Source organism: Pogona vitticeps, chromosome 2 (assembly GCF_051106095.1).
Source record: "Pogona vitticeps strain Pit_001003342236 chromosome 2, PviZW2.1, whole genome shotgun sequence".
Lineage (NCBI taxonomy): Eukaryota > Metazoa > Chordata > Lepidosauria > Squamata > Agamidae > Pogona > Pogona vitticeps.
In genome coordinates this window covers 126363384-126388099 of record NC_135784.1, presented here as the reverse complement: position 1 = coordinate 126388099, position 24716 = coordinate 126363384, and the positions used below count along the sequence as shown (strand labels likewise).

Genomic DNA, 24716 nt, shown 5'->3' with positions numbered 1-24716 from the left:
GAGAAAGCCAGAGAGTTCCAGAAAAATATCTACTTCTGCATCATTGACTATGCGAAAGCCTTTGACTGTGTGGACCACAGCAAACTATGGCAAGTTCTTAAAGAAATGGGAGTGCCTGACCACTTTATCTGTCTCCTGAGAAACCTATATGTGGGACAGGAAGCAACAGTTAGAACTGGTCATGGAACAACTGAGTGGTTCAAAATTGGGAAAGGAGTACGGCAAGGCTGTATATTGTCCCCCAGCTTATTTAACTTATATGCAGAATACATCATGCGGAAGGCTGGACTGGAAGAAACCCAAGCCGGAATTAAGATTGCCGGAAGAAATATCAACAACCTCCGATATGCAGATGATACCACTCTGATGGCAGAAAGTGAGGAGGAATTAAAGAACCTTGTAATGAGAGTGAAAGAGGAGAGTGCAAAAAACGGTCTGAAACTCAACATCAAAAAAACTAAGATCATGGCCACTGGTCCCATCACCTCCTGGGAAATAGAAGGGGAAGATATGGAGGCAGTGTCAGATTTTATCTTCCTGGGCTCCATGATCACTGCAGATGAGGACAGCAGCCACGAAATTAAAAGGCGCCTTCTTCTTGGGAGGAAAGCGATGACAAATCTTGACAGCATCTTGAAAAGCAGAGACATCACCTTGCCAACAAAAGTCCGAATAGTCAAAGCTATGGTTTTTCCTGTCGTGATGTATGGAAGCGAGAGCTGGACCATAAAGAAAGCAGACCGCCGAAGAATTGATGCCTTTGAATTGTGGTGCTGGAGGAGGCTCTTGAGAATCCCCTGGACTGCAAGGAGAACAAACCTATCAGTTCTAAAGGAAATCAACCCTGAATGCTCACTTGAAGGACAGATCCTGAAGCTGAGGCTCCAGTACTTTGGCCATCTCATGAGAAGAAAAGAGTCCTTGGAAAAAACCTTGATGTTAGGAAGGTGTGATGGCAAGAGGAGAAGGGGACGACCAAGGATGAGATGGCTGGACAGTGTCTGCGAAGCAACCAACATGAACCTGACACAACTCCGGGAGGCAGTAGAAGACAGGAGGGCCTGGCGTGCTCTGGTCCATGGGGTCACGAAGAGTCGGACACGACTAAACGACTAAACACACACAAAGCCACAGCTGTGCAAAATGTTTCAGGACTTATAATATACCACCAATCCGAATTATCTAATTTGGCTTTATAGTCCTAAATTTTTTTCTCAGTGACATGCACACATGTATGTTCTACCTTTAGGAGAGGGAAAGCTGTTTTCACAGCCTTTCCCAACAGGTGTTGCTGGCAGTGAAAGTGAAGCCTGGACAGCTGAATCCATCTTTTCACAGTCTAAGGTTGGTGAGCTAGGAGCTGACTTCCTTGTTACTTCCTGTTGCCTTTCACGTACCGCTAGTTCTTGCCTTAAATCTGTAAGCCAGAAGGATAAAGTATTGTGAATATGTCTATCTTAACACATTAAACAAGCTCCTCCATCTGCACCCTTATGATTACTTGTTCTGTACATATTTCCACACATCATATGAGGTCTCCAAAGCCAAATGAGACATAAATATAACACTGGCTGAAATGGCATGTCTCCACCTCAAAGCCAAAACAAGACATATATCCTCCATAGTAAAGCCTCTATTTTTGCGTCAAAGCAAAGTACAGAGCATATTTAGCAGCCCTTAAATATAGACAAAGTATCCATGAGGTAAAATCACCAGTCCTTCTGTCCCCACGCTACCTTAAGAAAGAATAGTTGCATCTGGCTAGCAGCTTTGACAACAAACAAGCCTATATGAATCCCCTGGCAATCAAGCATCTGCACACTCCGTTACAGTCCAGTGTGTTCTGAGTGAAAGACACTCTGTGTGTGTGTTTGTGTCTATGCGTATACACTTTCCACACTGTAGGGGCAAGAATCATACTCAAACAGAAACAGGAAGCTATGGTAAGATCCCTTTAGAGCCTTGTCAGCTGCTTGATACAAACATGTCTTCCTAGGAACAGGTACACAGCACAGAATACAGACTCTCAAAGTAGGGAGAGAAGTCTCTTCCCAGTGTTCCTTCATCAGAGCCTTGCACTTTCCCCTCCACATTTTGACAGGCCACCCTAAGGGACAGAGATGAGATGTTTTTACCTGTGGGTGTATATCTCTCTGAAGAATATGTCAAGTTCAATTTGTAAGGGAAACTGCACAAAGAATGGACACTGAACACATTGGACACCATTTCAAAATACTGCCTTCTGCTTTTACTAATCTCTACACTGATACAACTCAATCTCAGAAATACTTCGTAAGTGAGGGATTCCCCAAGACCACAGAAGTACACTGAAGTCTCAAAATTATTTCCACATCAAGCCATCTATTGCTTTATCATTCAGAACATGTCAATTTGAATAGTGAAATTTATTATATTTGTTCTGATGGTCACATCCACACCTAATTTGAGCACCATGTCTTCCACATAAAGCAATTTGGAGAGAAGCTTACCTAAACTTCTCTGAAAATGATTTTTGCAACTCTGGTTTGGCTGTTTCTACGACACATTTACAAAAATACAAAGACTAAATATATTATTGCATTTATGCTTGCTTATAGATGTGCCATACAGCCTTATTTATCTCACCACCAAAAGTGAACCTGCAACTTCCGACATCCACACCATCTTCATTAAGAACATAACCAACCATTGTAGAATAAGCAGTACCTCTTGCTTCATCCTTCAGCCTCTGTACAGAAACAAGCAGTGATTCCTTGTCATCCAGCTCACTTTCCAAAAAGGCATTCCTCTCTATGGCCTGATTCAGCCTTTGTTCAAAGTCTTCTAAGGAAACAATGGTTGCCCTAGACAAAAAGACAGTGGACGTAGCTCCTCAGTATACATTTAGGCAGTTACAAAGGTCCCAGTATTTCAGAGCAAGAGAGAACAAATGAAAAAAAAAGTGTTCATGAAGGCTTCAGGAGCTAGCAGTGGACGCTGACCAGCTCACAGCAAAAAGATTACAGATCTCCACAGTAGTAATAATGGACAGTAAATTCACATGGCCCCAAATCCAGCAATGCAATTACAATATAAAACCAAAATGTTCTTACAAGCAAGTAGTTTATCACATCCACTTGCACCCACAGCAGCAATGATGCAGGGAGAAGAATGGCAAAATTATTACACAACAGTTTCATTAAAGGTAGAAACAGACTACAATATTTTAACTGGCTATACTTTACAGGGTTTGGGTGTAGCAGAGAGCAAGGACACAGCTATTAGTCAGCCCCTTGTTGACTGATTAGACATGCTACAATGTGGCTACTGTTGGACATTTTGGGGGGGGGGGACTAATTTTACAGCACTCAGTGAAATACATGGGCCCGCTCTGTGACTTGGATATGAAGCAAGCAACTCAACCACTGAGCTAGACCCCATCACCTATGATTCAACAGAAGACCATTTGGGAAGCAGGTGCCCTAAAACCCCTACACCTTGAAATGAATCCTACCCCATACTTTTTGGGCTACAATAAACAGGCACAGTCAAATCTAAAATTCTGTCCTGCATGCAAGCCCTTTATCAGTATGTCATACTTGGTGCCAAAAAGGTGCACACCACTACACTAGAAAAAATATTTCCCTTTGTGGGAAATGGCCTACCAAAGCTGGCAAAAATCAGAAATGCCACAATATAGTTAGTTTATTTAATTTTTCCTAGTCAGGAAACTTCACCAATCAGGTCTACTCAGAAAATTTCTTGCAGCAAAGTAGAATGGCAGTTATGCTGCAAGACCTCCTGGAAATCTGGACTCTTTACAGGAGACCAGGCAGCAAAAGAGACATGCAACATAATATATTTATTTATTTAATTTTATTTATATCCCGCCTATCTAGTCGATTAAGACCACTCTTAATATAGGCTCACTCCTCTCCATTTCCACACTATACAGACGTAAATAAGGCTCATGTTTAGAGGGCATCATTGCCTCTTACAGTTACCTATTAAATGGGATGAGCAACTTTTTTGTGCTGACCTGGAAATAATATTTTAATTTGCTTAGAGTAAGAGCCCACTGAAAAATATTCACCTTGCTTCAATCTGTTTAGTAATGAAACATACAAGAGTGTGGTCATGGCCAATATGCTCCTGAGAACTTCAGAAACACAGAATCTTTTGATTAATTTGTCCACAACACATTCTGAATGCTAGTTGTCAGGGAGCATCAATACAACATTAACCACAGATGCTACTACACATATACAGGAGAGATCAGACTTTGTTTAGCAGAGACTATACAGAAGAGTTTTTTGGGTGTGAAGACTGGTCAAATGTTGTCAAAAGGGTAATGTGATTCTTATCCTCATATTAAAACATACTTTCTGGAATTGGCTCAAAATACAGTTATGGTATATATCCTGCTGAGTTTTGAGACTACCAGTGAAAGAGGTTTTGGAAATCTGATAAGGACGGCAGTTCTTTTAATACACCAATGCATCATTATCATGTTTCTGTTTATGACATACAGAATTCTTTAGCAGTTACTGGAATAACAAGCTGAATGACAAGGAAGTATCTAGTGAAGCACTTGCATCAAACAGGGATGTGACTATCACCAGCACTTTACCTCTTAGCACGCTCAAGGTCATCATTGGCTTGCTCTAGCTCTCTCACATATTTATGCAGCTGGTCTTTAATTGCTCGGGTTTGGCTCAAGTCATCTTCTAACATTGACACTTGCTTGTAGTTCTGTGCATATTGGAGCTCAAGCTTCTCCTGAAAGCACACACACACAAAAACCAGTGAAGAACTTTGTCAATTTGACTCAGGATGTACGTCAATCATCATTCATAATTCTGCTTCCATTTCATGACTAACTAAACCAAAAGAAACTGCATCTTACAGAGGTCCCCCCATCAGGCCTGTAATGGTCTCCAGATAGGCCCCATCTCAAGCACCATTCTTGGAGGCTTCTGTGAATATTGAGGAATCCTTTTTTTGGTCTTGCTTTTCCTCCCCATTTCTTACATAGTGAGTGAGGGGAACAGCAGCAGAGTCGACTGTCTTGTCAGTCAGCACTGGCAAGCACTACTTGACTGCATTTTGCTCCTCTTAACTGTTTTACACACAGGAAACGGAGAGCTCAATTACAGATGAAAAAGCTCAATTTACCAGTATTATGGATGGGTACACAAAAATGTCAGGAAGCACAGCCTTGCCACACAACACCATCCAGCCCCCAGACAGCTGGCAAAGGAAGTATCCAGACCCAATCACCTTTCACAATCGAAACCCTACTAAATAGACACAGTGGCATCCTGTATGCCTCAAACATTTTTCTTCTCAGCCATATTTTATTTCTTAATTCACATTAGCATATGGTCAAAAAAAAGGCTCTGAAGTAAGACTTTTTAAACACACACTTCAATTTCTCCTCAGATTATATACATATTTTGCCTTTTAATAAAACCAGTCTTTTATAAAGTATGCCTTGTCTCACACAATAAAACATTTGACTCTCATTATACCAGATAGTTATCAGTCACCAACAAAAGTGCCATCGCTACAGAAAGTCCAGATAATGGTACCACTTGTTTTCTTCCAAAATACCATTTTTCAAAGGCATACACAGTTCAAAGTAAATATGTATTTGATAGATTTCCTTGTTTTAAAAGCCCACTTCAATCTAATACTCAGTCTAAACAAAGATCAGTACAAGCACTTTTCAAAACGAGTTCTGACTTGGATAATTATGTGATGGCTAAAAGCTACAAATGAGAGGAGCATTCACATTCTCCAGAGCTCTCATCAGGCAAAGATGGTAAGAAATTCCAGTTTAAGGAAAATAGTTCAAAAATTGGCCAGATATAATATCCAGTAGTTTTTCAAAACAGGGATGCCAATATATCTTCTCACCTTAAAATACACTGTGCTGAGTTCCCTCCTCACTTAAAAGCCACTAGAATTCACTGTTAAAAGCCTTTAACACATATTGTTATCTCAGTTCTAAGCTACTTCTGTGTGATTATCTTGGCTTCTGATAAAGTGGAGGAGGCAAGTGGCGGTTGACCATCTAGTAGGCTCAGAATGTAAAAACAAACAAAGGGCAAATAGTTCACAATTAACTAGCTTTGCAACCGAAATGTAGGCTTTAGAGCAAAGGTGGAGAACATAAAGGCCAAATTCAACTTCAGAGAACTTCCTAAGGGATGCATTCCAATGACAGACAGAACTAAAAACAAAAGCTGGGGCCTAATAACCAACATATTTCAACTTAAAAGCTCTTATTGCCATTGACTAAACCTTTGAGAGGTAGTTCAGACTGTAAAATGGGTTCAACATCCACACAAAAGGTGAGAAACCACTCCAAAAAAAAAAAAAAAAAGAGGGGGGATGAGGCATGGCCTCTGGGAACTCAGCAGGGCTACATTCAGGACTAATATGTAATGCTGAGCTGACGATGTTGAGGCTAATCAGCAAGATATATGCCACCCCGGGTTTATCTGCACCAACACCATAACTGACACTGCTGTACCTTTAAAGTTTCCACTTCCTGTTTCAATCTTTGGTTGTCCGCTTGCAAATCCCGATTCCTCTGTTCAGCCTGTACCAACTGAGCCTCTAACTCTGCTTCCAGTTCTCTGCTGCCCTCTTGAAATTCTGCCAGCTCTTCACGGGCCTCCTGAAAACTGAATGAGGGGTTGTGGTGATGAGAGGGGCATTGGTCTGCTTACATTTCTGTCTTTTCAATGTACTTAGCAAATGCATGACCCGTCACTGCTAGACCAACTTTCAACAGAACTGAAAATATGCTGATAAAACTGTTACATGTTGTCAGTATGCATTTCTTGTTTGAGACAAAAGTAAAGACTAAAATCTATCATTTGAAAACGTGTATCCAAAATGATGGTCACTGTGATGCTGTACTGTCAAAGTTGAACAGAAAGATATTCAAGTTCCTATGAGAAACAAATCCAATACTGTACTCTGCAAAGCTAAAATGAAGGGATGTTTTGAAACAATGTCCATTAAGACTTGCTGTCTGATGACATACAATATTTTGGCATAGAAGCTGATGCTCAACTGGTGACCATAACAGGAAATATAGCCCCTCTGATCTTTCCAGTTGTTTTCAATACTTTACTGAAATAACAGGGATGTGGTGGCGCTGCGGGCTAAACCGCAGAAACCTGTGCTGCAGGGTCAGAAGACCAAGCACTCATAAGATCGAATCCACGTGACGGAGTGAGCGCACGTCACTTGTCCCAGCTCCCGCCAACCTAGTGGTTTGAAAGCATGCAAATGCGAGTAGATAAATAGGGACCACCTTGGTGGGAAGGTAACAGTGTTCCATGTCTAAGTCGCACTGGCCATGTGACCACGGAAGATTGTCTTCGGACAAACGCTGGCTCTATGGCTTGGAAACGGGGATGAGCACCGCGCCCCTAGAGTCGAACACGACTGGACAAAAATTGTCAAGGGGAACCTTTACCTTAACCTTAACTGAAATATACTGTCACATCTCCCTACATGTTTTTACTTTATGTTTTAATGTATTAAATCACAGATAAAACAATAAAACATACTTATCTCAACTCACAATAGTTAAAATGTATGAGTAAATAAAAATGCTTTTGCCTGGCACACAGAAGCTATTAATGTAACAGAAGGCAATTCTCCTTTGGAAGAAAACATCGTAACAGAGACACTGAAAATAAAAAGGCTACCTCCTTTTCTTATATATCTTTAACTGCAGTAGGAAAGGAGCAAAGAGAATAGCAGTTGCACATCATCTTCAAGTACAGTCATCCTGATACAGGTCTATGTAGTGGGCACAAACCGCTGCTCTGGTGATTCATGCCAGTTCAGAACAGGTGTTTGGCACTTTAAAGCCCTACCTCCTCTAGCAGGTGTCCACTCAGAGGCAGCACTCAGAGGAGGAGGTGTGGGGAAGCCAGGCAGTTTGTGCCCATCTCTAGTAGGGAGTTAAGGGGCTGCCCTAGGGGGAGATCAGATCCTATTTGTTAGGCAAACCTCTGAAAGCACAACCGAAAAACTGCTGTGGGATAAATAGCCATCTATTTACAGGGTGACTTTTAATTCATATTTGCATTTTATATACCAATATACTTAGAAGAGAGTACAGCTAGGCTTTAAACTAAGCATTCATGCTTTACAGCCTGTTGGCAACCTAGGGGAATAAGGTTCACATTTATTCACAGGCCCTGAAACATATTAAACTGTAAAGAAAAACAACCATAGTGTTTATAGTACTTCGCCTATTTAGCCAAACAATGGGTGTGCATGTCATGTAGATGCTTTGAGTCATTTACACTGTTAGTTGCTCTCTATCCCCAAAATGTCACTGGGTACAATGCCTGGTAGGTAACTGATTTTAGCACATGGTTTGGCTTTCAGCATCTAGACATGATTCTACAACTTTCACTGAGTGCAATGTCTTACTATTTTGCATAGTCTGAACTATGTCACCCCAGGCTGGTGTATTTGCCTTCAAAGTAGTACAAGGGTGGAGGCTGTAGTTCTTAGCAGTTAGAGGTATGCTCTAACTAGTTCCTGATAGCTTTTGAAAAACACTGTTTCTTGTGGATAATTTTTTTTGCGTCGTATGTTGGCAGTGCTTTGTACTTTGGCATTTTAAAAAAGCAGCAGTTAAGAGATTATATAAAAAGTACACAAGTACAGACAATGAAACTACTATCTGAAACACAAGGGGGTGCGCCTTCTCCTGACCCATAAGGGTCATTTTTGTCTTTCAGCCCACACAAGCCATACTCTGCATTCAAGTAGCCAACTAGTTTATTCAGATAATGTATATGATTAGATGCACTCAAAGATGGAAGGCTTAAATGGCATCCAAGTCATCATTTAGCTGGACATAGGCATTAAAATTACGTAATCAGTAAACTTCAGTGAAACAAAATTTAAAGAGATCCTGCAACTAAGTTAAATATAGTATTAAATCAACAGGAAGCAATGAGACAGAACCAGCCAAGGGCAAATATTAGCAGCATCCGTGAGATGATAAAAGGCCCATTGTTTACAAAGACACTTTTCAAACAATGCAAGGTTACCCTAAAAAAAATTTAAAAATAAATAAAATTGAATAACCGCTTCCTAGCAAGCATAGCTCATAACTATGCTGGAGACATGTGGCTTTCATCTACAAATGGCTATCTCAAATAAAGCAATGTCAATGCATTTATGATATACCAAAATAATATTTTCCACAGGGCACTACCAGCAGCATACCTTTGTTTGTATTTCAAAGAGAGACCCTTCCAGTATGCAGCTTCCTCTTCTGGACTTAAAAACTCAGGAATTTCTTCAGATGCCATGATCAGGATCACCTGCAAAATTCGAATTAGAACATGTAAGGCCACAAAACTTAACAGGATGTCTCTGAGATGTCCATGTATTTCCAGTAAAGCAAACCCTAAATCTACCAGCTTTTCTACAAGCAAGTACTAGCCTAGTAGACCTTCATCTCACCTTCTAGTCTATTCCTGAAAGAAACTGTTGTGACCTATTTTTATTAGCTACTAAAGGCTGTCAGGAAGCCAGGGATCTTATCCTGAATTGGATCAAAGTCTCAAGAGTATTCTAGACATAAATTAAATTACTCTTCCATTTACTTTGAATTCCATCTTATTTTTTTAAGAAGAAACACAAATACCACAAATGTTCCATACAACAGCAAAGTTGCAGCAAACCTGGCTCTGGAATTTGCAAGATGGTCGTTAGAAGGCATCTCTACCAAGAGGAACTTGCAACTATTGAGATTAATACTCCTAGAATTCACTAAACAGAACAGAAGTAAAGATCACATTTTGAAAGCAATTTTAGTTACACAAGGTTTTATCTTTTCTCTATAAAAAGGAAGAACTTGCTAACATAGCTTCATTAGCTCCACCTTTCAAACTGTCTCTTTTCCTGTAGTTAAAGAGCACAGTGAGTATAACAGGACCACATTATCGGTTCCAAAACACCCTGAACTACTTTAGCATACCTATGAAAACAGAGAGTAACACCCCAAGGATGCTCTAAGTTAAAAAGCAACATATTTGTTACTGAAGGCCAGGTCTCTACTACATTTTCTTTCTCTCTTTGAGACAAATTTAAAAACAGTGTATGAGAAAGACAGAGAAAGAATTAAAGCCATTAATAAACAGGCAAGTGTGTAAATCCTTCCCTCCAGGCTCCTCTGTTAACTCACTGTTTCAAAACTGTGATTTCCTACACAGGTCGATTGACAGCTGATGGGAGATAATTTAATTCAAATGCCTTCCATTGCATCAGCTTTCAGAGGTACTGTGTGTCCCCGAAAATAAGACAGGATCTGATATTAATTTTTGCTCCAAAAATGCATTGGGGCTTATTTTCAGGGGATTTTTTTCCTTCCCCATGTACAACAATCTACATTTATTCAAATACAGTCATGTCATCTTCTGGTTGCTGCACAATGGTGGAAGGCGGGGCTTCACTTAACGGGGGCTTATTTTTGGGGTAGTGTATATATTATGAGCATCCTGAAAGATCATACTAGGGCTTATTTTCAGGTTAGGTCTATTTTGGGGGAAACAGGGTATGTCATTCTGTTTCATATGTATAAAAATCCAAATTAAATTTTAAAAAATTATTTCATTGTGGGTATTGTAGATTAATGAGGAAGGAGATTATAATCCGCAAAAGGTCACACGGGAATAAATCCCTTACTTTTGTTTTTATTTTTGTTTTTATCCTTTAAAAATAAAGAAGTCAGGGAAGTGAAAATCTTCCAGCATCCTCAAGTGCTACATTTCAAATCACCATCACCACTCTTTCTGTTTTAGCATATTGAAAATAATTAACTCGGAAGACCCTATTCGTAAAACATGCACACCACACCTAGCCTGATTCTCACTTTCTTAATTTCCCTTTCTTAATTTTATTATTTTAAACAATCATATTTCCAGAGCACACTGCAAGAATAAAACAAACTGTTCTGTTTTTTAAAATATTTTTAAAACTGTGGTAAAATCATGATAGTACAATTTTACTGTGCTATGAGCTGCCTTGTGTGTCTCATATGGAGAGAAAGGTGGCATATAAATAATATAAACAAACAAAAGAAGCCAATTGCCTCTTTCCAGAGGTTTCCTCCAACCAACCACCCTATGAAAAACTATAATTTGGGTCAATATTGTGGTTCTACTACATCATTGACATATTTTCCTGACTTTGGGTGCTCTTTCAAAGTTTATTTTGGATGCAAGGAGGAATAAACTGTACTCACCATAGCCTTTTGTGAAGTCCCTTACTTGCCACAATTAGAGAAGACTGCAGATTTCAGATTAATATCAATAGCCATTTTTGTCCCTCCAGGCACAAAAACTGACACAATTCTGTGACCCACATTTCTGATTTGACCATTCAAAGCACACATACCAAGCACTCTAATGCACATGCCTTTCTCTACTGAAAAAATGATAAAGAAAATGCCACGAAAATCCAGAATTATAAATCTAAAAGGGTGTAACTCTAAAAGGCTAGGCTTGCTCAGAAAAATGACTGTATGATGAAGGATAGCAGTACTAGCAAAAATAATACAGACCTATCTTTTCTTAGAGTCCACTGTTCTTAGATCCCTCTCACCCACCACCACACACATATATGGTTCAACCCATTGGCCATATGACCAGTTCAACTAATACAACAAATTGGATTCATGAATCAGGACCAGAGCCTTCATACATAAACAAGTACCATGAGAAGTGAACACATGTAATGGCTGAGTATCATATTTGGATTCTGGAAGTCTTGCCTCTCTCCCTATTTATGTGGTAACATTAGTGTTTGTGACAAAACACTACTTAAAACATTCTGGGCCATTTCAAGTATGAACTACCTGTGGACATCTCCCACAGAAATTACACAGATTTACATCTGAAAGGTGAAATCTGCTGATAATAATGTGCAAACTGCAACGTGTCATGATCAAAGTACTACAACATGAGTTTGTCTTCAAGCACAAACCTAACACATTTGACAAAATAAAACTAGTTTCAATAACTTTATCAGGAGATATCTGAACACACATAGTATGCTCTGATTTCAAAAAATGAGAAGAATTAACAATCATTGTTTTGCAGGTACTTTAAAGGCAGTATAACTTTTCACACATCAAGCACCCTGGCTAAGGTTTTGCAAACCAGGCTTGGCAAAAAGCCACAGAAGTGCAACAAAAATAAGTTAAAAACATAAGATGAATGAAAAGAATAACAAAAAGGAGTCACAGGTATTACCACAAACCCAAACTTTTCAATAATGATTGACATGCAATTAAAAAAAATGAGAAACACTTGTAACACCTTTAACACTACCAGATTTATTTCAGTGTGGCCTTTTATGGGTTATAATCCAATTCTTCAAACACATGGAGTACAATATTGAGGCCACAGGTTTATATACACAGTGTACATGGTCGCAGGGGGTGGGAAACTAATGAAATTGGTACAACTGCATTATTGAAAATGGTGATTGAATTTTCAATGTTTTCATGATCTAAACAACCTAAGAATGGGTAGATTAACTATTGAATGCAATATGTTGGTTGGCTACTCCATACTGGTTAGGCTCTAGTTTTTGAAGTGCTGAAGCAATGAATTCTGATATAAGGTTTTTTTAATTGTACATAAGGCTGCATATACAGTACATCATTCATGAACCAGGAGGCATCACTTCATTTCCTGTCAACCTTGAAGAGATGAAATCTAAAGAAGTGTTGCTTATAGTAACACTCCCTGTGGTTCAAACTGTTCCCCAGTTTCACCACATAGTCACCAAAGGCCAATACTTAAGTGTACCGGCCAACTACATGCTGTTCCAACATAACATAGTCCACTGTTAAACTCAAAGAAAAGTTATAGATCTACCTATATCAACAAACTCTGAAGTTGTCTGTTCTAAGTATATGCTGCCTTTATGCCTAAAAAGTTTGTATAGCAAATCAAAACACATCTTAAAAGTAGAGTGACGGCATTCACTTTCTCCCTTACTCGTGGGTCTTCTTGTTCAGCCATCCCCCACCCATAGCCATACTACACTTTCTATATAACTTCTGATACCTATTTTTGAAGAACATAAAAACTCTCAAACCACAAGACAGAACCGATTATCTCTCTTAAAAGAAACATATACATCAGATTCATTATTTGATCCTCCAGACTTTTGTTCATATTAGCAAATAGTCTTGGCCAATGATGACAGTGTATTTTGAGGGCAAGAATTCACTTCCTGAATGCAAAAAGCTGACCAGACCAAAAGACTTAAAATAGCAGAAGACGAGAATTAGCTGATTCATAGAGTCTGAGTCAGTACTCTGTGCTACTCAGAGCACATTTAATATCCACTTTCTATTTTCCATTATCAAACAGAAAGAGATGCCTTATTCCACAAGAAGGCAAAATTTAAGGTCCTAGATCAGGCTTTCCTTGTTGAAACTTTCACATTTGCTCAACATATCTTATCTCTAAGTCTAGGAAACTGTTTTCTCTTCTAGTCAGAATAGGATGCAGCAAATGGTGCAAATTTTCCTAAACAAAGAAAGCATGTGCAAATTACTGTCATATTAAACAGTCTAGGTTTGTTCAGAAACAAAGAATGGCAATGTTTTTCAATTGGAAAGTAGGACAAGTGTTAAAGTAGTGACTGCAGGACATAACATTTTCAGTGCCAATTCTCATGCTTATTTTTGAAATATTAAATTCTGCACACAGTGTCTTTTACATTACACTTTCATATGGGTTGTCATTAATCTAAAATAAGCTCTCTTCACTGAAATACTGAAAACTAGTATATCAGAGGTAAGGATAGCACTTTACACTGTCCGTTATTACGCCTTCTTAGAGCATGTGAAGACAGATGACTGCTACTGCTCACAACTAAAATGCATTGTAATTCTTTTCTGTTTTGCTAAACAGAATTTCTCAGGTAAGAAAAAATATGAAACAAATAATGAAGAAAAAGAAGTGGGCTGCAAATCAAAGGAGTGATGCTTGGACTTCCCATAAACCTGGCAGTGAGGTTGCATAGTAGAAGCCTGGTCTGGAAGCACTTCTTCTTTATTACACATCATTAACTCCCTATGATCAAGGGCTAGTTTAGGCATTACACTGAGTGAAACACTAAAAGTAATCAGGAACAGCCAATAGGTTTACAAGCTCTACAAATGCAACATCCGTTCCCCTTTTATGACTGAGCCAGCTCATCATAGCAACTAATAACTCCAGCTTCTAATCATAGTTCCAATCTCTTGTTTTGAATGCTCAAACCTACTTAACATTAATTAAAAAGAGGAAAAGAATGTGTAAAGTGGGATAAGATGTTAGTTATGGCCCAGCACGGTGTCTGAACAGGACCCAAGGGTAACATCAGAAGCATGTAAAATGAGCCGAGAAATACAAAGTAGACAGTAAAAGCCAAAATGTAAACTTCTCTGTACAGGCATACCTCAAAAATCTGCATGCTTTTACTTAAGATGATGTCTCACTTTGTTCAGTTCAAATTACAGTACAGTACTTCCAAATAGGCTTGCAAAAGGTTGTACAGTAATCTTTCTCTTCTTGCAAGGTGTAGAAAGAATGAAACAGATTTAACTCTAGTATCTAAACATTTATAAGTCTTTTGTGAATGCACGTTGTGCAAGCAATATACTTTAATTATTTAGACAATATATTATTACTAATGCTATTAATAAAAAACCTACTTAGCTGCAAACTGTGTTTTAATTATTATAGCAACTATACTGTAATGTTAATTCAGTAAAACATGGTGTTCAAAGCAGAAAATCTGAGTTAAATTGGAAATTTAAATGGTCTTTCTACCCTCAGTTATTTATATCAACTTGATTTGAAATGCCTCTAGCAGAACAGAAAGGCAAAATAAACTATACTTCCCTCTTTTTCAGGCTTTTGTCCTCCATTTCTTTTTTAAAAATCAAACTATGCATAGATGCTTATGAATGAAGGCAGTATATTGATTTTGAAGAGTTGCTTTTGTTTCTATGGCTTCCTAGTTGCATTTCCACAATGTGTCCAAGGAAGAAGCTGTAGAATAGTACTGATAGATAGATAGATAGATAGATAGATAGATAGATAGATAGATAGATAGATAGATAGATAGATAGATAGATAGATAGATAGATAGATAGATAGATAGATAGACAGACAGACAGACAGACAGACAGACAGACAGACAGACAGACAGACAGAGTGGTGCCCCGCATAGCGACGATAATCTGTTCCAGAAAAATCGTTGCTATGTGGATTTGTCGCTATGCGAAATAAAAGAGCCCATAGGAATGCATTAAGACTGGTAAAGACATACGGCACAGTAATCACACTCTATTTATAATGATAACTTTAAAATGCAATCAGGAAGCGCAAGTAAAACAAATTCTGGAGAAAGATTCTTGATGTGTTTTATTAGTTTAAAAGGATGCAACTATATTCTTAGTGATCCTAAACTAAGTCTGAAGTCCTGTTGCTTCTCATTAGTAAGTCACAATTAGAGTATGCCTATTAAATCAGCAGGGATTTGGTGAGTTAACTGGTCCACAAATTCCACTGATCCAATAGGCCTACTCTAAATGTGATTTACTACATTTAGCACCAATATTACATTTAAGTATAATATCAATTTTGTTGTTCTTTAGTCGTTAAATCATGCCCGACTCTTCGTGACCCCATGGACCAGAGTGCACCAGGCCCTCCTGCCTTCCACTGCCTCTCGGAGTTTGTACCAAATTCATGTTGGTAGCTTTGATGACACTGTCCAACCATCTCATCCTCTGTCGTCCCCTTCTCCTCTTGCCTTCACACTTTCTCAACATCAGGGTCTTTTCCAGGGAATCTTCTCTTCTCATGAGATGGCCAAAGTATTGGAGCCTCAGCTTCAGGATCTGTCCTTCCAGTGAGCACTCTGGATTGATTTCCTGCAAGATGGATAGGTTTGTTCTCCTTGAAGTCCAGGGGACTCTCAAGAGTCTCCTCCAGCACCACAATTCAAAAGTATCAATTCTTTGATGGTCAGCTTTCTTTATGGTCCAGCTCTCACTTCCATACAACACTACTAGAAAAGCCACAGCTTTGACTATGCGGACCTTTGTCGGCAAGATGATGCCTCTGCTTTTTAAGATGCTGTTGAGGTTTGTCATCACTTTCCTCCCAAGAAGCAGAATTATTTTAATTTTGTGGCTGCTGTCACCATCTGCAGTGAGCATGGAGCCCAAGGAAGTAAAATCTGTCACTGCCTCCATATCTTCCCCTTCTATTTGCCAGGAGGTGATGGGACCAGTGGCCATGATTTTAGTGTTTGTTTTTTTAATGTTGAGCTTCAGACCATTTTTAGCATTCTCCTCTTTCACCCTCATTAATAGGTTCTTTAAGTCCTCCTCACTTTCTGCCATCAGAGTGGTATAATCTGCATATCTGAGATGATTGATATTTCTTCTGGAAATTTTAATTCTGGCTTGGGATTCCTCCAGTCCAGCTTTCCGCATGATGTACTCTACATATAAGTTAAATAAGCAGGGAGACAATATACAGCCTTGTCGTACTCCTTTCCCAATTTTGAACCAATCAGTTGTTCCACATCCAGTTCTAACTGGTGTTTCCTGTCCCACATATAGATTTCTCAGGAGATAAGGTGGTCAGGCACTCTCATTTCTTTAAGGACTTGCCATAGTTTTTACAAAGTCAATGAAGCAGAAGTAGATGTTTTTCTGGAACTCTCTGGCTTTCTCCATAATCCAGCGCATGTTAGCAATCTGGTCTCTAGTTCCTCTGCCCCTTTGAAATCCAGCTTGTACTTCCGGGAGCTCTCAGCCCACATTCTGCTGAAGTCAACCTTTTAGGATTTTGAGCATAACCTTGCTAGCGTGTGAAATGAGTGCAATTATACGGTAGTTGGAGCATTCTTTGGCCCTGCCTTTCTTTGGGATTGGGATGTAGACTGATCTCTTCCAATCCTCTGGCCACTGCTGAGTTTTCCAAACTTAATTTACTCATTCCTTATCATTTATCTGGCAGGATATTATTTAATCATCTTCTGGTATGTCACTCATAAACAGTAGCAAGTTCCATTTTCTGAAATTACCCAATATAATACAAATAAATAATGCAAATATGAGGTATTTTCCTGTACTACAAATTACCCCATAGAAATACAAATAAAACCATGAACATGGTGTTTCCAAAACAGTTTGTTAACCATTTAATCCCCTATGTGTAGGAAGTCAGCAGAAAATAATAAGGATGTGCCTTTTATTTTTTACTCCAACTCCCCAAATTCTCCAATAATTCTCTAGGGAGCACTTTGGGAGTTCCAGCTGACCCACACTATGGACACCTATATTTCACTTTCCTGAAGAATGACTCAACAATCAGGCTGCATGGTCTTAGGTATAAAAAGGGAAGCTGGGTATTTCTTGGGATCCATAGTATCACTACCCTTTAGATTCCATACCTCCCAAAGAATTACTGGTAAACACTGTGGCAGATTACTTTTTTTCTTTAACAACAAGATGCTAGGCCAGAGCTAGGTCATACAGCCTTGGAACTAGGCCCTTCTCCAAGTAAGCAAAATATAGGCATCCATAGATGTGACTCTATGGGCTGGAACTCCCAGAATTCTGTCTGGGGAATTCTTGCAGAATTCTGGGAGATAAAGTACCCCTCCACCCCATTTTTTTAAAAATCGGAAGTTTTCTAAGAATAACTTGGCATTTATACACAACCATCTCTATCATATACTTCAGCCTAATATCCAAGTTTAGGGACACGGTGGCGCTGCGGGCTAAACCGCAGAAGCCTGTGCTGCAAAGTCAGAAGACCAAGCAGTCGTAAGATCGAATCCACGCGATGGAGTGAGCGCTATCGCTTGTCCCAGCTCCCGCCAACCTAGCGGTTCAAAAGCATGCAAATGCAAGTAGATAAATAGGGACCACCTCGGTGGGAAGGTAACAGTATTCCGTGTCTAAGTCGCACTGGCCATGTGACCACGGAAGATTGTCTTCGGACAAACGCTGGCTCTATGGCTTGGAAACGGGGATGAGCACCACCCCCTAGAGTCGAACACGACTGGACAAAAATTGTCAAGGGGAACCTTTACCTTTAATATCCAAGTTATAAAGTCTGTTGTTGCTTCTTTACTTGGGAAAGTAATATTGGACAAAAGAACTACTGTAAATCCAGTGAAATCATCCTATCATTAACTTACAAATCAATATAAACTGTTCTTGTTGTTGCCATACACCAAAGCGTATACACAGCTAACAAAGCATGTGTTTTATTCATGACGCAACTTCAGACTGAGTTCACATGTCCTCAGAGCTGCTGTATCTCGTTTTCCTCAGGGTATACATCAGATGTGAGTCAGACTACTCCCTCCCCTTCCCTCTAATTGTTTCCAAACTGAAAATCTGGGCACAGTTCTTGGGTTACACCCAGGTATGCATTACAAATGACTACACTTTTAAAGAAAATGTATCCTAATTCAAGCCCTAACAGCACACTGAGGGCAAAATTAAGTGTAACCTTTCTACTTTCTTTTTTAATTGAGGAGCAGTGAACCACTGGAGGTTGTAAGAGCCTTGCGGCAGTGGTTAAACCACAGTACTGCAGTCAAAACTCTGCTCAACTAGAGTTCAATCCTAACAGGCTCACATAGCTGGCTCAAGGTTGACTTACCCCCCTCAGAGGTCAGTAAATTGAGTATCCAGCTTACTAGAGAGCAGGGAGGGCTATGTAGTCTACATAATTAAATGCCCAGAGACTCCTTTAAGCACTGTGGGGAGGTATGTGAGCAGCATACTTTGCTTTGTAATAAGGAATGAATAAACTAGTGGTCAGAAGTTCAATTCACTGTGTCTCCTGGGGAAAAAATTCAGCCTGCGCAGCTTTGGACACTGCATGATCCCAAAGCACCAACAGAAGGAGGGGAAAGTAGACCATCCATGATATTTTACAGTGATAAAAAGCATCTCCAGCCCTGCATTTTAGGTATCAGCCTCAAGTTTTCTGTAAAACTAGAGAAGCAACAGAAACTGTCCTAGTATTGCCTGGATTTTCCCTCTTTCCAAACCAGCCACATCTCCACTTTCCAAGAAAGCATACACAATATTGTTCTATCCATGAAGTCAAGGACTAAGATATCCTGTTCTAACCAAACAAGGCTTTGGTTGAAAATACAATGGAGATCACGCCCTGCTTGATGTTTAAAATTTTGGAGGAAGCATGTGGTTCAAGAATAAAAACACAGAGAGTTGTCTCACCTTGAAGAATAACAAATTTATTTTGGCATACACTTCATGGACCACAGGCCACTTCATTACATGGAATCAAGGGTTTTACTCTTATCCCTTCAGCCTTTAACCTATCAAGCCGTTTTGAGAAATCTATACCAAAACTATCCTTTCTAAAGTGCAACCACAGTCCTGTGCCCCCCTCAATTGTTCTGTTTCAGAAATGAACTCTCAGTGAGGAGTGCTTTTCTGGCTGTGAATCCTACATGTACCAGACAAAGTACATATTCAGATGATGTCCTTGCAAAGACTAATACCATAACTTTTGTTAAATCATCATAGTTTGATAATTCAGTATGCCTAACATTTAATCAGGTAAAAGATGCTGCTACACATGCTATCTACGTTTAGTCCTTGCAAGACAATGTGCAATGTGAATGGCACCAATTATGGATTTTACTCAACATTTTCCCTTCTCAAAGCAAGTACTGCTAACAGAAAGTTAATTTTCCAAATCTACAGACCCTTTGGAGGAAGTATTTCTCCAAAACTTTGCCCCAAATATTTTGGTTTTGTTTCAAATACTTTTTTTTTGCAAGATCTATCACATTTAATTCACAGCTCCATTTCAGAACACAGCAATCTATTCTCACACCTGTCAATTTCTCCACTGAGAATACTTTTAGTGACTCATGGGAACTCAGTACTCTGACATCATCAGTATATTTTGTATCCTAGAAACCGTCTGACAGCCAAATATATTTTTCCAAACATAAAACAGTAGCAGCTAAAGAAGTTCTACAGCAAAACATAAACATTAACAAATGAGGTGCTGCTGCCATACTTATTTTTCTTTAATATAAAAATAATAAGCATATATCTGGTACTTTACAGGCTAATAAACAAGAGAACAAACCCCTGACCCAAGGAACTTCTTATCTAAAAAATCAATGCAGGAGGGAGCTACAGAGGAGGTGGAGAAGCACGTACACAAAAGTTATGAGGAAGAATAAATATTCAGTTCAGTAGCATTTGATGAGAACAGTAACATCTGGTGTCCTCTGCCCCATTGAAAGAAAAAGCAGAGCATGACAATGAAATATAAGTTTGACATAGAAGGGTAGTACAGGTGAGAGAAGAGCTAAATCCTTTTCCCCCTCCAGCCCCCCTACTCATGCGCCATCATTGTTGGCTCTCTCTGCACACCCCTGCATCAAACATCAGCATTAAGTCTAGTCATTGTTAGCAGGCAAACATCAGTATGAATGTCACCTCACCTCTCCTGAACTCCTTAACAATTATAAATATTAGGAACACATACAACACTGATACATAAACAAGGCAAAATGTAAATAAATAAACGTGGCTATCCCCATCAGGTCTTCTTTGATGCTAAGAGTTTAATGACATATTATCCAAAACATAATAATGTAAGTAAATGATCCAAGGAATGTCTAGAGCTACTCATACAGACAGCCTTCAACACTGACAGGATTCCAAATCATCTAAGGGTTTACATGCTGCAGCTATAGAAATGAACATTTTCTTCATGTAACACACAGTTAAACTATGAATTTGCTAACCAAAGATGTCGTTTTGGACATCAACTGGAACTACTTTAGAATAAGGTTAGAAAAATCAGTGAAGGATAAGATTAAGAGTGGCTACTATTCATGATATCTAATACTGTACTTATATGTATTACCCTCCAATATCAGAGCTGGTTCCTGTATTTTAATTACTGGAAAGCCCAACCTATGGACTTTCCATCTGCATCTGGTTGGCCATTCTGGGATCAGAACTTTGAGTGTGGCTATGATGTTCTTGCACAGCTTGCTAGGGAGAGAAAGCTATCTTGAATAGCTAGAAAGCTGGCCCCCAGGGTAGGATAAACTGAGCAGTCAATCTGGGAACTGAGATGTCATGGCTGCCAAATGAGATCGGTAGTTCAATGTCTGCTGATTGTTTGCTACAGTAATAATATGAGCTAAAGAGCAGTACATGTCTTCAACCAACTTTTCAAAATTTTACAGGTCGTTTGGGTACTACCTACAAAAAATAAACTTCCGGCTAGTTCGAAGGCTACCCCCTTTCAAATTTCCCACTTGATGTTATTTGTTCTGCTTATAAACCAGCAGACAGGAATTTCACTTTGAATCAACATTATCAAGTACTGTACACTACTACAAATATTATCAACTTAATTTATTCTCGGTCCAGCCCTGAGGCAACACCGACTGGCGGCGGAACGGGCAAGGGAGATCCTCGCCCAGGCTGGGGACTGAGAGGCTAAAGAGAGACGCGAGGCGAGCTAAAGAAGGTGCCCAAGCCCAGGCACCGGGTGGTAGGAAACGGGGCAAAGCCCAAGGCAGCACTTACCGCCCACCAGAAGCCTAAGGGAGGGAACGTGCAGCTAGCCTGTGGGCCCTGAGGCAAGTCCTCCTCAGGGAAGCCTTTGGCCATTAACGGAGCCCAGAGGGGGCATCGCCGGTCGAAAGAGAACCACCACCGAGCGATAGGACGTGACTTGAGAGAAACCGGCGTCGTCGACCCCAAACGGCGTAGAGAGCCCTGGCCCGAAGGAGAAAGTGGCAGGCGCCGGCCTTCTTCCCACCCGGCCTAACGGTCACGGGAAAGGGCGGGCAAGGAGCCCTCTTCGCTCGCTCGCAGAGGGGGAGCCCAGCCCGGTCGGGCCCGGACGGCCCCGCCCCGCCACCGCCCTACTCGATGAGTGGCACCTCCTCAGCCAGTCACAGCCAGCCATGGCTCACATGAGGCGGCAGGGAGGCGGAATCTGCCCCGTTGTCAGTTCGGAACCAATCGGCACGAGCGTGGAGGGACGGAGTGGAACGGGAGTGTTTTCCCCCCACCGCCACCGAGGGAGGAATATGGGGGGGGGGGGGCTGGGGAAGGCACATCCGGCACCCTAGAGCCTCTCCGCCCCACTTGCCCTCCCAAAGGTCTTCGCGCGCACCTCCTCCCTTCACCACCACAGCAGCGACAGCCCCCCCAGACACACACACACGCATTCCTCGCGGTCCTTACCAGTCCCGGCGCTCGGCGTCTGTCACGGCCGCTAATGCTTGGGCCACCAGCGCCGCCACATCGCCCTCCTCAGCCGCTGACACAGCTCCGAATCATCCGGGTGATTGCCGTCAAGGCTACGTCACAGAAAGGGAGGGGCCCAACCAGGCCAAGCTCAGCCCCTGTGGAGGGGGCAGAGCTACGGCGGCGCTTGAACGACGTGCCACGAGTAGGGGGTGGGGCTATGCAGATTAGGCGGCGGGTTCCGTGTCTGGACAGCTTAATCCCCGTCCTCCTCTGACCACGGCTTGGGCAGGATTGGTTGCGGGCTCGAGAGCGAGGGCCGCCAGGTCCATGTTGGGATTTCATAAAGAGGCGGTAAAGCCGCATTCCAATCGCGTGCCTGCCCGGCGACTGCAGCCCCTTTTGCTCAAGCGAGCACGTGGCGAGGTGGCTACGTCGAGGTGCCATTTACCAGATATAAGTGGCTCAATAACTCTGTCAGTCCTCAAGGTGCCGAAAGCTTCTTTGTTTCTGCGGTTGCGAAGTTCCTTGAGTTGCCCCCGGACATTCCCGCTGTAGTGCCACATTCTGTATTTGTGCGCAGGAATCCCACGGTCTGGCCATTATGAGTCACAGTGACGAGATCAGGGCCACGAGTGTCCTGGGTGATGAATTTAAATCGGAATGACAAAGAGTCTTGATGGCAAAGATTTCCTGGAAGAACATAGTGTTGGTACAGTGCAGTTCACTGGAGAACAATCAGATTCGCAAAGTAAAGGGCTTTCGGGTTTTTTTTTCCGGTTTGTCACGTGCCACACCCTTTTAAGAAGATACTGCATGGTCCCTTTGAGGGCTTGATGCGACTAGAAATGTTATGGTCACTTGTCTAGAGATAGACAATACCTGCTTGTCCATTCTGCATACTTTTCCTAAATGCTCAACTGTCCGAAAGTGGACTGGAGGATGCTGGGTTGGAACTACAGAGAGAGGGGCACCGTTTGGGGACGGTTTTACTGCATGTGGATCAGTATGGGGCAAGGGTTGGAGAAAGGATGGGGACTTTGGGGCTGTCCGGTTCTGGACTTGAGGCTCCGAGTCAGGATAGCCAAGGGGAAGGGGTGGTGGGACCCCGATTTGAGAGTGCTGACTGGGAAACTCGGGTTTGAGTCCATTGTCCTCATGGAAATTGTTTTGAGGATAAAATGGAGGCGAATCATATTTCCCATATATGAGTTTGTGGGAGGAAAGGCAACCTACACATGTAGCAAACAAAAAATGGACTTGGAAGAAAGCCCTGCTGAGCTCAGTGGAGGGGGGCTTCCTATTAAAGATGCACCACTGCCCTTCTACACGCAGTTTCTAGGTTTGTCATTTCCCCCTCCTCAGGCACTGCCTCATGCTAAGTGATTTCCTTCAGCTGTAGGAGCTAGGGGCAAAAATATGTTGTCTTCCTGCACAAGTCTGAGGATTTGCGGAGAAAGTATTCTGAGTTAAGAGACTGCATCATTAAAAACACACTGATTACAGTAGTTCGAAAACATTGTGACTCAGGCTGAGTAACCTGATTTGTTCACAGGAAATGGAGAGCAGGAAGGAAGCTGAGAAACAGAGTGACTTCATACCCGTGCTTCTCTGTCTCCTCAGTTCTTTGCTACGTCTAGATCTTTCAGAGATAAACTGTTTGTATGCTTCAGAAATAGCAATGTAAAGGGTGTGTGTAGAACTTCAGGAGGCGACTGAAAGGAAGTGGAAAATAAGACAGGCTTATGGTCTGCTCTAATCTGATATTCCTCATTTCTTTGTATAGTTGTGCTTTTGAAAACTTCCTATCTGTTTATCTCTTAGGATTCCAAAAACCCAACTGCTTCCCCATCCCCATTCAGTGGCTGAGATTAAATGATGGGCGGCTGAACTCAACCGCCTTAGTTTTTGTGCTGCTTGTCTTAGCTACTCTTGCTAGAAGGTTGGAAGAAGTGACTTAACTAAACTTGAGGAGTCAAGGAAGCGTTTACTCCGTGACATACGCATACATTTTGCCTGCATAATTGGAACACTGTTGTAGCGGGTACCCCAGTCAGCACCTGCCTGTCACAATGGAACCTTGGCAGGAGAGCCAATAAGGAGGACGGAAGGCGGGAGCAGGAGAGAAGGAGGGGTACAAAAGGAGGAGTCTGGAGGACAGAGAGAGTTCTGTGGAGATAAGTTTTGGTGGAGTGTGAGATAGATAGGAGGAGTGAGACAGGCAGAGTAGAGTGAGAGGACAAACATAAGGATTGAGATCAGAGGTTCAAAAGGGATTGATTGAGGTAGATTGAAATCAGAGATTGGGAAAAACAGTATAGTGAAGTAATAGAAGGAGTTAAATACATACTTGTTTAAGTGATTTGCTTCCTGTGATTAACTCTGT

General features: G+C 41.1%; 1 protein-coding gene across 6 annotated transcripts in view; it reads right to left on the bottom strand.

Annotated features, from left to right (window-relative positions):
* Window positions 1–22465, bottom strand: part of NDEL1 (nudE neurodevelopment protein 1 like 1) — a 37345-nt gene extending 14880 nt beyond the window's left edge. For 4 of the 6 annotated variants that reach the window (XR_013541975.1, XM_078385902.1, XM_072990382.2 and 1 more), the window contains exons 1-6: window positions 21662–21935; window positions 9253–9350; window positions 6518–6671; window positions 4610–4758; window positions 2707–2843; window positions 1244–1417 (exon numbers count right to left, since the gene is read on the bottom strand). Coding sequence is in view for 5 of the 6 variants with exons in the window: in XM_078385902.1 (XP_078242028.1) it covers window positions 1244–1417; window positions 2707–2843; window positions 4610–4758; window positions 6518–6671; window positions 9253–9350; window positions 21662–21745 (796 nt within the window). In the remaining variant the exon portion in view is untranslated. Of the gene's footprint in view, window positions 1–1243; window positions 1418–2706; window positions 2844–4609; window positions 4759–6517; window positions 6672–9252; window positions 9351–21661; window positions 21936–22327 lie in introns of those variants that run through there. The other 2 variants (XM_020796300.3, XM_078385903.1) reach the window with 1 other exon arrangement.
* Window positions 22466–24716: the final 2251 nt, after the last annotated feature.